The sequence below is a fragment of the Manis javanica genome, chromosome 2 (assembly GCF_040802235.1).
Source record: "Manis javanica isolate MJ-LG chromosome 2, MJ_LKY, whole genome shotgun sequence".
Classification (NCBI taxonomy): Eukaryota; Metazoa; Chordata; class Mammalia; order Pholidota; family Manidae; genus Manis; species Manis javanica.
The window spans coordinates 6,152,388-6,167,421 of record NC_133157.1 but is presented as its reverse complement, the minus strand read 5'-3'; the positions used below and the strand labels follow the sequence as shown (position 1 = coordinate 6,167,421).

Here is a 15,034-nt window from a genome sequence, read left to right as displayed (position 1 = left end):
CTTAGGCTAAAATCAAGGTGTCAGGCAGGGCTGCATTTCTTTCTGGAGCCTCTAGAGAAGAACCTGTTTTCTTGCCTTTCCCACCTTCTAGAGGCTGCCCTCATTCCCTGGTGGCTGCCCTTTGCCATCTTCAAAGCCAGCACTGGCCAGCCAAGTCTTTCTTACACTGCATCACTTTGCCATTGACCTTCCTGCTTCTCTTCCACGTTGAAGGTCCCTTGTGATTCCTGGGCTCAACCAGATAATCTAAAATGATCTCCCTATCTTAAGGTCACCTAATAGGCAACCTTAATTCCATCTGCTAACTTAAGTCTGCTTTGCCATGCTCACAAATTCCACAGATTATGATGTGGACATCTTTGGGAGGCTATTATCTGCCTACCACTTCCAGATACCTGATTTCTAGATATTTGTTGTCATGAAAATAACTATGGATGTACAGCATCACTAGGCTTCCACTGAAAATAATCGTGAACAAAACAAATGACATAGTAAACAAGTTATAAAAAAAGTTGATACAATGTAGTTCAACTTGTATAACATATAACTCCATCTATCTAGAATATAGATATAAGCTGGAAAAATATACTTTAAAGTTATTTTTAGCTCACTCCTTTCTTGTTGTCTTATTGCCTTCTAGGTCTTCAATTCAATATTGAATAAATAGGATAATAATCTTCAGTCTCTTTCATTAAACCCACTTTAAAAAGTGTATTGAATACCTGAGATCTCTGGGAGTACATTTGATTTTAGTTTTCTTAATATTATGTATGTGTTTTGAAACTCTCCACAATAAGCATATAAGTAAGAAGCATATTACTTCTGTAATAAGCAAAGTTAATTTTTGAAGTACATGAGCTTTTGAGACTGGGGCAAATAATGCGTTTCCACCCATGGTCAGACCCAGGGTCCACCCTCCAGTATAGCCACCAGTCCTGCTCCCCAGAGTCCTCCCAGAGAGCAGGGACCCTCTCTGCCCCCTTCTAATCTGCCCCATTCCCACTGCCTAGAGCAGGGCCTGGTTCAATAGCCACTTGTTGAACTGAGAGGTTCCAGGCTAGGATCCTATTTTCCCTTCACTCCCCCATCTGGATTTATCTAAATCACCATGGGAGTTATTTATTTTTTAGCTGTATCTCTGGGGTAATGAATTCTGTCCTCCCTGGGTTCACTGGGGTTTTCTTGGGTGCATTTCCAGGCTGCATCAGACCTAGAACTCTTGCTAAAGGGCTGAGCTTCGGTGCAGCAGGTCTATGCCTCTCGCCCAACTTTGCCATCCCTCTAACCCCCCTGCCCCCAAGGGTAGTAACAATAACATCAGAAACAACAATAATGCCAGATTCACAAGAATGCTTTGGGATTGGTCCCTGTATAATCCCTACTGTACAGATGATGGGTCAGACCAGCAAGTGACCCCTCCAGAGCCACACAGCTAGTAAATGTCAGTGAACAGATCCAAACCTGCGTCCCCCCATAGCTCCAGAGCCTCAGTGTGGTGTCACTGCCCTGCACTGCTTCTTGAAATCAAAGTGTAAGATAATAATAATAGTTTACTCCGATTGAGTGCTCATTCAGTACCAGCTGCCGCATGTATATCAACTTACCAAGTCTTCCTAAAAGCCCATTTACAGATGAGGCAACTGAGGTAAACAGGCTGAGCAGATTGCTAAGGCCCGCAGCTAGGAAGTGCAAGGTCTGGATTTGAGCCCAGGAGGCTGAGCTTGCCCCCCTACGCAGACGCACCTCGTCACATGCGAAGGATGAAGCTATGAAGCAAGCCACTGTGACTGAGACCTTATCACCATACTTCTTGGCACTGGGTCTCACTTTACCCACCTGTTCAACAAAAGAGCTTTGGGCCAAACAATTTTAGTGGCTCTCCCAACTCTGGACGGAAACTCTGCCCTTTGCTGCCTCGGTTTCCCCATCTGTCACCCAAGGGAATGGGACCTCAATGATCTCTCAGGCCCGTTCCCACTCCACAGGCCAATGTCGACCTGTGCTGGAATTTCCAGAGTGCCAGGAGGGGAGAACTTCACTGGGCCCATTCTATAGCAGAGGAGCTGGGAAAGTGACACATTTGAGGTCACACCGTGGTGCAGGGCAGAGCTGGGCCTAGGGCCTGGTCTCTGACGCCAAGGCTGCACTTTGAGGGGGTGAATCCCCACTCTCGGCTTGCTGGGTACTCCTGCAGGGGCACGGCTCTCCCAGAACTGAAGAGTAGCCCGGCCTTGTTCAGTCCCTCAAAGAGTCGTTCAGTCACATGTTGTGGGCAGCACTGGGAAAACGGAGGCTGCCACCTCTTGTATCAGCCTTCCTCACCAGACACTTCAGGGGGCAGCTTTCCAAAGCAGGACCCCAGGAGCTCCAAACCCTCGACCTATGCAGGTGTGTGCCCCACTGCACCCCCATCCGGGTTGTGGTGGCTAACATCACTTGGCGATACTCAGCCTCATTTTGAGGGTGGCTCCTTCTGGGAAAAAATTCAAGTCAAGTGGAACCTAGGTTGGGGGTGGGTCTGCAGGTTTTTGGGGGATGTGCGTGGGGTGGGTGTTCTGGGCACCCGGAAAGCACCTTCTGAAGGCCTTCTCCTGATGGGATCACTGATGGGCTATGACATTATGGCTCTGCAGTGATGGCAGAGAGGACAGAGGGCCAGGCCTCCAAGGGGTGGTCCAGAGGGCAGGGACCTGGGGCATCTGGAGGGTTTACAGTCTCAGCTCCACCACTGGGGGCATCTTTTCTGTGCTTTCCATGAAAAACAAAAATGAGCAGAGAACAACTCTCTTTCCCTGTCACCCATCTGTCAGTCTGGCTGTCGTTTGGCTGTCTGTCTTCTGTGTGTAAACTAGGAATTCTGGACGGCGATTCTTTCCTGCCTGCTTGGTTCACCAGCGGAGGGCCTGGAGCATCGTGGGGCGGGGGGAGGGCAGTGGGGCGCGGGATGCATACACCCCAGGCGCTCGAGAATGAGCCGCTTTCCGGGGAAGGGAAAACCCCGGGCCAAGTGGAGCTAGCAAGGTGGACGTCGGGGTCATTCCGTCAGGGCAGGGCGCGTTCGCGTGCACCGGGGGAGTGAGGGTGGCGCTGGAGTTCGAGATTTTCCCTTGTCAACTGTCTCAGAGTCGCGCCCCCCACCCCTGCGGGGGAATTTGTAAATGGAAAGTGGGGGGCTCTACTAATCCTTCCACTAGGACCTCCCCAGACACTAGGAGTTTAAAAATACCCAAAGCCCTGAACTTTCCCACTCCTTAGAACGTGGGGAGGGCTTGGAAGGAGGACACCCCTTCCTTCCCCCCTCTCCCCGCCCCCCGCCTCCTCGGGCCTCGACGCAGGACCCCTCCCTCCCCGCCGCGGGGGTGGGGGTGGGGGCGGGCGGGGAGGAGGGGTGGGAGAGGCCGGGGCGAGGTTTGCTTTAGAAGGGGCGGGCGGCCGGCGGAGCCCGGGCTTCAGCAGCTCGGGAGAGAGCGAGGCGGCAGGGAAGGGGAGGGAGAAAGTTTGTTTCCCCGACGTCAGCGCCGGGCGGGCCGCGGCGGCCGCGGAGCCAGGAGGCTGCGGGGAGCGGGCCGAGCGCCGGGCGGCCGGGGCGCGCTCGCTGCCACGACCCGCGCCTGCGACCCCGCCGGCCATCCCGGGGCCGCTCGCGGGCATGGACAGCGCGGCGGCCGCCGCCTTCGCCCTGGACAAGCCGGCGCTGGGCCCGGGGCCGCCGCCGCCGCCGCCGCCCGCGCTGGGGCCCGGCGACTGCGCCCAGGCGCGCAAGAACTTCACGGTGAGCCACCTCCTGGACCTGGAGGAGGTGGCGGCGGCCGGGCGGCTGGCGGCGCGCCCCGCGGCCAGGGCCGAGGCGCGGGAGGGCGCCGCGCGGGAGCCGTCCGGGGGCAGCAGCGGCAGCGAGGCGGCGCCGCAGGACGGTGAGTGCGGGCGGGCGCGGGGCGCGGGGCCGCAGCGCGCGTGGGAACGGCGGGGCGCGGGCGGGGCGCGGGGCGCGGGCGGGACAGGCGGCGCGCTCGGCCGGCCGGATCCCAAGCTGGGGAGCCGACGCGGCGGCAGGACCTCCCGGGACGCGGCGGCGGGGCAGCCTTGGCACAGGCTTGTCCCCCAGCCCGGGCTGGGTTGTCTGGCCGTGGTCGGTGCGCTGCGGTGCCTGGGGCTGCCTTTTGGGCAGGGCCGCCGCAGATCGTACGAACTGCGGGAGGTTTGCCGCCTCGGTGCCCAGGGCGGCGGCGGCCCGCGGGGCCCCGCTCCCAGACGGCCTGGGAGGCGGGGTGATCATTGCCGGGTTACAGCTGGAGAAACTGAAGCTTCCGAGGGGCAAGGCGATCGAGCCACGGAGCTGGGTTTCAAACTCCGCGCCCCTTCGTCCAGGACACCACCCCACTGCTGCTAGGGTTTCCAAAATGGGTTCCCTGGCTGGGGTGCGGACGCCTAACCCCCACCTCCAGTTTGTCCCCTAGATGGAATGGTCCAACCCTAAAGAGCCAGATAGGCCTCTCTTCCCTGCCGGGGTTAAAGGTCATCAGGAAGGGGCTTTGAAAACAAACAACCCACCCAAGTGGCTTCTTTCAAAAAGTCACACTGGATCTCAGGGTCCTGAGCCCTGGGTAAGACGCCAGGGGGGTGGGGGGGCGGGGTTAGAGCAGGAGAAGATGACAAGAAGCAAAAGTCCTGGCCCTGGACAACTTCATAGGGGCCTGGGGTCCCCACAGCTCACCCACTCCCTGAAGAGGAGGTGGGGTGGTCTGAAACCACTGCCTGGTCCCCAGCGCCGGGGAGCAGGCTGGCCTGCTGGAGGCTCTGGGCCCCTCAAGAGTCCCCCACCTGACTTCAGCAGCCTCTCTTCCCAGGGACACCCACTCCCTGCATTAGCCTCCGGGTCTCAGGGGAGCCCTGCCTGGCTGCATGTCCCGCTTTCCAGATGAGAGAAGGAACGGGGAAAACAAGGTGACTGCAGACTCATCTGAAACCTTGTCCAGGATCATGTGCATATGTGGGGCACGCCTGACACACACCTGCACCCCAGAGGGTGCCCAGCCGGGGCCAGTGGTGTCCACTGACCACTAGCCCCCTCTCAGGGGCACCCACCGCCTGAGCCTCGGCAGCCTGGCTCTCTCCCCACCCTCCAGGGCGAGCATGAAGCATGCACACCCACCCCTAGCAGCTGGGCTTTCCCTGATGGAAAACTGGAAGGAATGTGTCTGGCTTGGGCCAGAGGTGAAGTGGGGTGCCTTCTGGTGCAGGAGGGGGAGCCTGCCAACCAGAGTTTGTTCAAGGACCTCTGATCTGGGAGGGGCACTGGCTGTGAGCCTGCTTCCCCGAAGGACAGAGGAGAGGAGACGAGAGTAGTATAGGAGTGATCAGCAGAGAAGGAAGCAGGTCCAGGTGTTCTGTAGGCAAATCCCGGCCAGGGAGTGGGTGCCCATGTCTGCCTGGCCACTGGCCGAGCAGACAGACAGTGGAAGGCTTTGCTTCTCCCGGGCACGGCACAGAAAGTCTCCAAATGGAGGCTTTTTCGGGGGAGTCCTAGCTCATGTCCACTGGAGACACAGGTGACTGGACAGGACCACTGGCAGTCCCCAGAAAACTGGGTGGGTGGTAGGACTCCCCAGCAACCCATGGGGCCTGACTACCATCAGGGAGATCATGGGAGGCCTGCGGGCCTTTTCCTGAGAAAAGGCTCCTGCGCCCTGGGAATATTTAGGTACAAGGTACAGAGAACACACTGGGTGTGGGGTCAGGTGGGAAAGGACCAAGGGCAGTCAGTGTGCCCCCACACGTGGGCATCTGCTTCTAACACCTGTGAGAGACAAGGCAGAGCTGGGCCGGCTCAGTGAGGTGCTCAGGGCTACATTCCAGCCTGGCACCCTCCACCCCCCGCCCAGCTCTTCCCTGGGAACACGTGGTCCAGCTTGGTGCTCCTGGCCCATGGGGAGATTTTCTCCAGGCCTCTGCACGTTGAAACAAACATGGACAATATGGACAGTTCTTCGGGAAGCTAAAAATTACAGTTTAAAGGATCCTCTTGGGTTTGGGATTACATCTTTCCTACTCATTTTTGTTCTTAAAACACCCTTTCTTTTATGAAATAGGGATGATGACTGGATGTTGTTTTATTTTAATGTCCTTACTTGGCAAAATTTAAAAGAAGTAATCCTATACTCATCTCTCAGATTGAAAGTAAATAACTAGGCCACGAAATCCAAGTGTTTTATATAGAGTCAAGCATCTCCCCAAGGCCAACTGGGTGCATTCCGGGGTGCCTGCTGCCAGGCAGAGATCCCCTGGAGAGGAGAGGGCACGGGGCTGGGGAGCTCTGGCCCCGGCCTGTGAGAATCCCTGGGCTTGCTCCCTGCAGAGAACGGTGGAGGGTGGCTGTGAGGCAGAGGCCAGCTTCTTAAGGGGGCAGGTGCCCCTTGTTGCTGACACTTACTGTGGATTCCCAGAGGTTGAAATCTTCAAAGTGGACTCCGGATTCCAGGCCAGCGGGCTTGGGCCCTGGGCTGTGACTTTGTCCTGCAATCCTGGGCCTGCAAGGAGCCTCGGCGGCGCCTCACTGAGGATTCGGATGTGCTGGGGGGTGGGTTCTCCTGGGGCTTTGGGAGCTGTTTCTAGGTTCAAAGAAAGTGATGGACACCAGAGAGAGAGAGATGGGGTGGCCCCTATTCAAAAAGTAAGGGTTAATGGGGAATCTGATGAGTTAGAAACCTAATATATTTTCAACCTGTCAGGTTGTTAGTAGCCTCAAAAATTTTTTAAAACACTTTTTGCTCCTGTTTTTACAAAGCCACCAGTAGTTGTGGCCTATTCTTGCCAGTGATTTTCCCAGGCCAGGCTCCCCCTGGAACTGTGGCTTTGCCGGTGACTCAGAGCAAACTGGGGTCTCGGGTTCCTCCCAAATCAAACGCTGAGCTCTGTGCCGGGGCGCTGAGCTATGCCAAGCACGTTAGGAAAATAAACCCGCGTTTGCTGCCTTTGCAATGACTTACAACAAAAGAAACCACATTAATAACCGAGATTTTCTTTAAAGCATTCCCTCCTGTGGGCAGGGCGGAAACAGGGATGCGGCCACACTGTGAAAATAAACAAAGGCCCTGGAGCCAGGCAGGCAAGGCCCCCAGCCCAGGGAGGCTGCCTGGCCTCTGCCGGGCCGGTACCTGCCTCAGAAAACCTCAGGACTAAGCTGATCCACTTCCCAGAGACGCAGGACAGTGGGGCGCTTGGTGTCTCAGGGCACAGGCTGAGTCAGGGCCGGCTGGAGCCCTGGCAGGGGGCCTGGGCTCCCTTCACGGGCTGCTCCCTGAACCGCATCTGCCAGCAGGGTGACAGGAAGCCAAGGGTGAGTCTGGTTGGGGCGGGGACCTGTGCCTCCCCCTCACCAGTAATGGGTGGGCAGGGCTGAGTGTGTCTGCGTGGAGGGCCTGAAGGGACCATTGAGTTGGATAGACTGGCCGACGTACCTTCAATTTTTAAAGTTATTGTCATGGCAAAATATACCTAACAGACGATTTACCATTCAACCTTTTTTTTAAAATAATTTTTTTATTAAGATATTATTGATAGACATTCTTATGAAGATTTCACATGAAAACAATGTGTACCATTCAACCATTTTTAAGCCTACTGTCCAGTGGCCTTAAGTATATTCACATTGCTGTGCACCCATTCCCACCACCCCTCTTCAGAACTTCTTTATCTTCCCAAACTGAAACTCCGACCCCATTAAACACTGGCTCCCCATCCCCCCTCCCCGAGCCTGCACCCACCGTCTGTATTTGTCTTTCTGTGACTGGCTTATTTCACTGAGCGTAGTGTCGGCCCGGTTCATTCATGTTGTAGCCGGTGTTAGAATCCCCCCCTTGTTAGGGCTGAGTAATACTCCGCTGTGTGTATATGCCCCATTTCATCTCTCCCTTCACCCACTGATGGCCGCATGGGTACCTGTCTTTCGGCTACTGTGAACAGTGCTGTTATGAACCTTGGGTGCACACGTATCCCTTCAAGTCCCTGCTTTCAGATCTTTGGGGTATATACCCAGAAGTAAAATTGCTGGGTATCATATGGTCATTCATCCTATGTTTAATTTTTTGAGGACCCTCGTTACTATTTTCCATAGCTGACTTCAGTTTTTAACCAGCCTGCCCCTCTGCTGGCTCTGACAGTGGCAGCGCTGCCGCGGGGCTGTGACAAGGAAGCAGGGAGGAAGCTGGCCTGCTGAGACCAGGCAGGGCTTGGGGGAAGAAAAGACAAATACGGGTTTCTTCAGAGCGGGCTTTTTAAAGACGCTCTGCTTTTCTTCCTTTCCTTTTTCCTCCCTTCCTTTCCCTTCACCCATTTCCTGGGGGTGGGGAACAGAACCATCTGCAGCCGAGGAGCCCTCGAAGGGGGCTCAGGACATCCAGGTACAGGTCCTGGCTTTTGCTGCCTGCTCTGTGTGTGACCTTGGGCATGTCCCATCCCTTCTCGGGACTCAGTTCTCCAGCAGGCAGTTGTTTGCGACCACCCCCATCCCTCAGCATGATTTGATCCAGGCTGAGAAAATTCCCCGGGATGGGCCCCATCTCCCAGGAACTTGCAATCTCGGAGGCCTGGGTCCTGGCTGGGCCTGGACCCTCAGACAGGTAAGAGGAGGGGAACAGGTAAGCAGGGAGAGGAGGGGGGAGGCATGGAAGCTGAGAGCCCAGGGGGCTTCAGATGGAGACCGGCTGGGTCTCCCGGAGAGGCTGGTGGGAAGGGACAATGGTCTGCATCTCTGGCTTTCTGTCAGCAGGGCGGGACTTGCTCTTCAGCGCATTGTTCATGGCTGCAGGGTGGTCTGGCTTCTCCATCTGAGAGATCATCTGGGTGGGGCCTGCGGGCCTGGCACAGGGGCCTCCCTACCCCCAGCAGGGCCCCACCCTGTGGGCAGAAGCTCGACAGGGCTGGAGCTGTCACTGTTCCCTCCCAGAAGGCTCCAGAAAAGTAACTGGAGCAGTAGTGATAATGCCTGCTGGCACACTGCTCCAGAGGCATTAAAGCACCCGAGGCTCCGCGTCACCATCTATGGAGCAGGAACAGCGGACAGTGATGTCCCTTGCAGGCGCGGGTGTGGGAGACACAGTAGGTGCTTGCTGAAGGGTGTCTCTAATAGCTCCTCAGGATGTTCACAGCAGCCCTGGGCTCGGGCAGGGCTGGGCATTGCCATCGCTGTGTCCTGGAGGCCCAGGGAGGCAAAGCAGCCTGCCCGAGGTCTCCCAGACGGGGAGGGAGAGGAGGCTTTGTCTTCGGATCCCAAGTCCAGGCCTCTCTCTTCTTCACAGCTCAGCATTTGGGCAGGGGGAGGCCCACCTGGTGGTGGGGAAGACTCAGACCAAGGTTTATTTGGGGAGCTAAAGGGGGCAGGGAGGTGGGGCAATGGGCCCCTGGAATGGGCCCAGTGCCATGTCAGGGGTTCTGAGTGGGTAGAGACAGGAAGGAAGGGTTTACAGGGGCTTGTCCTGGGCAGGAATGTGAGATCAGACTGGGCGAGGTGAAACTTGGGAGGCTTTTGTGGTATCCCAGACCCAAAGGACAGTGGCTGATCCCAGGTGGAAGTGGGATCCTTGGGGGTGACTTAAGGGGAGCCAGTGTGTTCCCTGAACACAGCCTACAATTGCAGGTCAGTGTGGGAACCCGGCCAGGGTGCTGCCCTGGGGTTGGAGCTGTGGGAGTGACATAGGGGACATGCCTGTGACGCAGTGAGAGTGGCCAGCAGGCAGACCCATCAGCCAAGGGCCTACTGTGTGCCGGCCTGGGCTCCGTGTGCCTCGCCCCTCACTGTCCTTGCACCAACCTTTTGTTGTACCCCATTTATGGAGAGGGAGACTGAGGCTCAGGGGCTTGAGCCACTTCACATGTTCCCATGCAGAGGCCTGTCCTCTTTGGGAGCAACTACTTTCTACCACTGCCGGAAGGTACCCCAAGGGCCCCCGGAAGGCTGGGTGGTCTGGGCAGGGACGTCCACTCGCACTCAGTCCTCAGCAGACTGGCCTGGTCACAGGTGTGTGGGAGACGGGAGAGGCCTGGCAGCGTGGGGACTTCCTGGATTTGGGGCTTTGGAAAGTGTGACAGTAAGTGGGGGTCCCCCTCCTGCCCCAAAACACCCACAATGGCCTCCCTCATCTCCCGCAGGCCCGTCTCCAGCCTCCTGGACACAGGGGAGCTGTGGAGGCTCCCTGACCCTGAGGAGCATCAGCAGGCTATCCAGCAGCCCCTTGGGGTCTCGCCCAGTTCCCACGCTCCACAGGCATTCATCCAGCAGTCATGTTCTCAGCACCAACTGAGTGTTGGACCTGGAGCTCCTATTCCTGCCCAGACCTTCAGATTTCAAGCCCTGGTGAAATTTCCAGGAACTTAAAGGAACTGGCCTAGAGTGAGTGGTTTTAAAAGTTGCCAAGAAAAGCCATTTACTCACAACAACTGCCATCTTGTTGCCCCCATCCGTTTATCCGAGAAAGAACCTTTTAGCATCTTAATCTCAGGGCAAAGAATGGCCCTCAAAAATGACTCAATTTAGCTTAATAAAAAACTTGCAAATTAACGCTATTTTTCTCATTTTGCGGTAGGTTGGTAAAAATCTTTTTGTGGCTGGCATTTGGGAACCACATGGTGCCCTGGCTTTCCCAGACTCACAGACACAGTCAGCCTCCCCCCACGACACACACTCACACCCAGCCTGGCCCAAATGATCAAATCCAGGCTGTCCGTGGCCAGGGTGGCCGGGGTAGACAGGCAGCCATAGCGCTCTGGAACGGGCCGAGGGTGAAGTGCCTTTTGCGAGGTGGTGAGTAGGAGAGCTCCGTGGGAGCTTCCTGTTTGGACTGAGTTGGGGAAAGTTATCTCAGCTGGCTCCCATGCTGAGCAGACCCAGACCCAGGGAGACCGGGTGCCCAGCAGCCTCCGGGGGCAAGACGAGGGGCCACACTGCAGGGTGCTCTCCGGCCCAGTGGCTGCTGCCAGGAAGAGGCTGCGGCCTCCCCAGAAGTGTGGGCTTGCCAGGAGCCCACCCTGGCTGGAGCCCAGGAGTCCTGGAATCCCAAGATGTCCCAGGAATGAAGATCACTAGACAGTGCAGATGCTCTCGCTGCCCCCTGCTCAGTGTCCCTTCCACATCTAGGCCACTGCTGGTTCCCAGCCCAGCTCCGAGGGGCTGCTGTGATCACTGGATGCTGTCCACATGGGGCCCCCTGTGGCTAGTGGTATCTTGTATTGTGTCCTAAAAATGAAGCACGCTCTCGCAGACAGTATTTTGGGTCCCTCTTTCTGATCCATTCTGCTTTTCTGTGCATGGGAGGGGTGGCCAGGACCTTCTGGTTTAGGGGATTTGGGGGTGGGGGGGCGGTTCAACAAATTATGGAGACGCTAAGAAGCTGGGACCTGGCAGCCTGGGAGGTGGTCAGGGGCTGCTGGGTGGGTCTGGGTCCGTGGAGAAGGTCCTGGGAGTGGGGCAGTGAGAGAGCAGGAGGCCCGGGGGCCGTGAGACCTGGAAGCTTCCACGGAGGGCCCCTCCACCCCAAGCTGAGCTAGCGCCTCGGTTGCTTCAGAGCTGACAAAGTGAGGGTGTGTCATCGCTCAGGTGACGGTGGTGCCCAGGAGGCAGTAGGGGTCAGGAAACTGGTACTTGCCCAGCCCTGCAGCTTGAGAACCCGTATGTGCCTCTGTGCTCTCGAAGGCTTCCTTCCACCCCTCTGCACGCCGAGTCTGCACCCCTATCGTTGCCTCAGTGGAAAGTGCTCCAGTGGAAAACGATCCTCTCGAAGGGTGGAGAGGCCAGGTGGGGCCCACCACGGGAACCCTGAGGCTGGCATCAAGCGGAGGCACCTGGGCGGGTCCAGGATGCGGGAGGCAGCAGTTGCTGCTGTGAGGCCCAGCCTCAGCGTCCATCCCCAGAGCCTCACTCTGTGCAGAAAGCCACAGGGCTAGGAGAGAACAGTTGCTGTCGCTCATCCACCAGCATTCATTGACCACCTGCTGAATACAACCCAAGGCAGCCCAGAGTTGAAACAGTCTACAGAAATGAAGGGGGTGTTTCCATAGGGGACGATTTCTGTCTCCCTCTCAAACATCCCGACTCCCTCCTGCTGCCAGGCTGGGGGTAGGGTGGTTAAAGCCTCAGTGCTGAGCTGGGGTCTCTTGTCACCCATCTCTGGAAAAGCCCCCTCCCAGCGTCTTGCCTGCCAGTTCCTTTCTGCCGCCCCTCACAGCCCTGCAGGCGTCCCCAGGCATAGGGCATCCTCTTCCCCCAGGAGGGTGGCCATCTCTCTGCAGGTTTTGTCCGCCGGCCCCCAGTCCTGCCTGCCTGCCTGGCCTCCCCTGCTGGCCTCCCCTCTTGCCGTGGGCGCAGACGTTTACACGCCAGAGATGGCGTTATTAAAATTGACATTTAACTAGAGCTGGAATTACCACGCGGATGGCTGCAAACCTCGGAATCAAAGCGGGAGCCGCCGGGCGCGCCTGGCAGGGCCTTGAGGCCTCCTCTGCCGCCAGAGCTGTGCGCAGGCCTCCCATATAAACCCCTGCAGAAAGCTGAGGTCTTGAAAGCGAATGCACCTCCTTTCATTAGACTAACAAATAACACGTAACAGAAAACATCTGTTAACAGCAGCCCCTAATGCTCTCAAGATGGTGCCGCGGGCGGCCAGTCCAGCCAGCGGGCAGCCAGTGCGCAGGGCTGGGGTTTGGGCTCTGGGGGGAACCTGGCCCCTCCCTTCTCTCCTGGGCCTCCCCCTGCACCCTGTATCTCAGCCTCCCCTTCCTCTAACTCTTGTCGCTCAGAGTCCCTTCTTGCTGATGAGAAGCAGTGGGCAGAGGGTCTGTGTGCCTGGGCACGGTGCCCCTGGACAGCGGCGTTCCAGCCTCCAGTCGAGGGGGCCTTGACCAGCCATGTGACTTGGCAAGTTTCTTCTTCTCTCTGAGCCCCTTGTTTGTCACGTGAGGGAAATTGTGCCTCCTTGCAAGGTGGTTTTAAGGATTCAGGAAAACGAGGGAAGCAGAGGAGCTGAACGTGTGATGAGTGCCCGGAGAGGGTATCTGCCATCATGATTACAGTTGGTGAAACTGAGGCCCCATGAGGTTAAATGGCAGGCTACACGGTGGGTGGAGAAGGGCAGTGGGGAGCCTGAGTCTGCACCCTTTTTCTGCCCCTGTGAAGCTTGGGGTGAAGAGCGAATGTGCTGAGTTCAGTGGCCATTCAGGAAGGGATCTGACAGGGCCCCAGCCCCCAGAGGGCTTCCAGGCCACAGCTGATGGCAGAGGACAAACTCATGTTTGGGGGACAGCAGGCTGACACGGCCTACACAGAGGCCAGGCGCCCCCACATGCCCCACCACTAACCCCAAGGGTTGGAAGCCAGACGAGCCTCCAGACGCAGAGTCAGGATGCCCGGCTGCCTCCCCAGGACCCAAAGCACAAGGGGGATCTGGCCTCAGGCCTGGAGTGGGAAGGGCTGGATCCCCCCTAGGGAGGAAAATCCAGAAAACACCTCCCACAGTGGGAGGAAAGGCAGACTGGTACTGGGCTGTTTGACCCCACGATGAAGCCACAGAGAACGGGGCTTTTTGCCTTCCCTTAGGGACTGTTACACTCCCTGCGTCCCCATCCTCCTCCAAGATATACCTTGCTTTTCAGTTCCAAGAAGACTGGGCAGGATTCATTAACTCGCGCATCCACTCATTCATTCCTTCAGTGCACATGTGTGCTGTGTTGAGGCCTAGTGCTGGGTAAACACCAGTAGACAGGTGGGACCTGGTCCCTGACCAGGCTGCGGGGCACAGGGCAGGGCCGCTCCCTGCTTCCAGCCCTTCCCAGCCGCCTGGCGCTGGGCTCCGAGCTTCTCATGCAGCCGCGAGGAGGTAAAACATTATCCCCATCTTACAGATGAGGAAACTGGGTCTCAAAGAAACAAAGTGACTTGCCCGAGGTCACCCAGAAAACATGCAGTGACCCCTCCCCCAGAGCCCAGGTACAATGCTGGTCCCCTTGATAAGCAAGGAGCCCCAGTGTCCTCTTTCTGGGAGCAGCCCAGGCCCTGCCAGGGGGGACAGTGCCTCCTGCCTCCCCAGTTCTCACTGGAACCCTCTACAGTGCCCTGAGGAAGGTGCTGCTTTTCGGGAGTCACCCTTGTGCAGAGCCTGACCCATGCAGTCAGACAGGAGGGCTCTGGGCCAGGCTGTTATGGAGGGGCCAGGGCTGGGGGCCAGGGAGGGACCCCAGCCTTTGGGAATCTCCGATTTCCAAGAGACATCGTGTTTTAATCGGAAGGCCAGCCTCTCCCACAGAGCCGGCTGCCCTGCCGCCACACCCCTGGGCAGGCGAGGAGAGTGTCAGGGCTCCAAGCGGGAAATTGTTGGAGACAAGAAGGAAAAACGGACTGCTCTGGTTTCACTGGGAAGGAAAAAAGAAAGGCAAAGATCTAATGTGGCCCAAAAGTGCAGTCATTGTTTAAAGAGAAATGCTGCATCGAAATCAAGTCTGGGGCGGAATCAGTCCAAGGGGGGCTGTCTTCTCAAGGGGCTGGTTTCACTCTCGTGGAGGAAAACTGGGGGAGGCATCCTGTGAATTCTTCCCTCCTTTCTTCCACAAATATTTGTTGGGCACCCCCTCCCTGCCAGGCTGTGGGCTGGATACTGGGGTCCTCGAAGGGAACAAAGGAGGCATGGTCCCTGCTATGTCCTGTCTGCTAGGAGAACAGATAATGGGGTCCCCTACTGGCTTGGAGACTCAGGGAAGGCTTCCTGGAGGAAGTGGAATTTCAGAAGAGACCTGAAGGATGTGTGGAGTTAGCCAGGAGATGAGGTTGGGAAGAGTGGGCCAGGCAGAGGGAACAGCACATACAGAGGCTCAGAGGCAAGGAGGTGCTCTTCCAGGAGCTGGGGGGCTGGGGGGGGCACCATGGGAGAGGGTCCACGGGCAAGGCCGGGTTCAAGATCTGCAATTTTTGTATGAAGAGCGGTGGAAATGCTTCCTGTGCACATGTAGGTGTCAGATGTGTCCAGAGGCCCCAAGCCCTCTCCAGTAGCTC

General features: G+C 57.2%; 1 protein-coding gene and 1 long non-coding RNA gene across 2 annotated transcripts in view; both read left to right on the top strand.

Moving 5' to 3' along the window:
• Positions 1-3,425: 3,425 nt before the first annotated feature.
• PRRX2 (paired related homeobox 2) overlaps positions 3,426-15,034 on the top strand; it is a 42,139-nt gene continuing 30,530 nt past the window's right edge. Inside the window, exon 1 of the mRNA XM_037007954.2 lies at positions 3,426-3,914. Within this exon, the coding sequence (XP_036863849.1) occupies positions 3,650-3,914 (265 nt within the window). The 5' untranslated portion in view covers positions 3,426-3,649. The remainder of the gene's footprint in view (positions 3,915-15,034) is intronic.
• On the top strand, positions 8,630-10,555 carry LOC140846503 (uncharacterized). The gene is made up of 2 exons (XR_012125657.1): positions 8,630-9,096; positions 10,147-10,555. It is a non-coding gene; the product is annotated as an uncharacterized lncRNA (long non-coding RNA).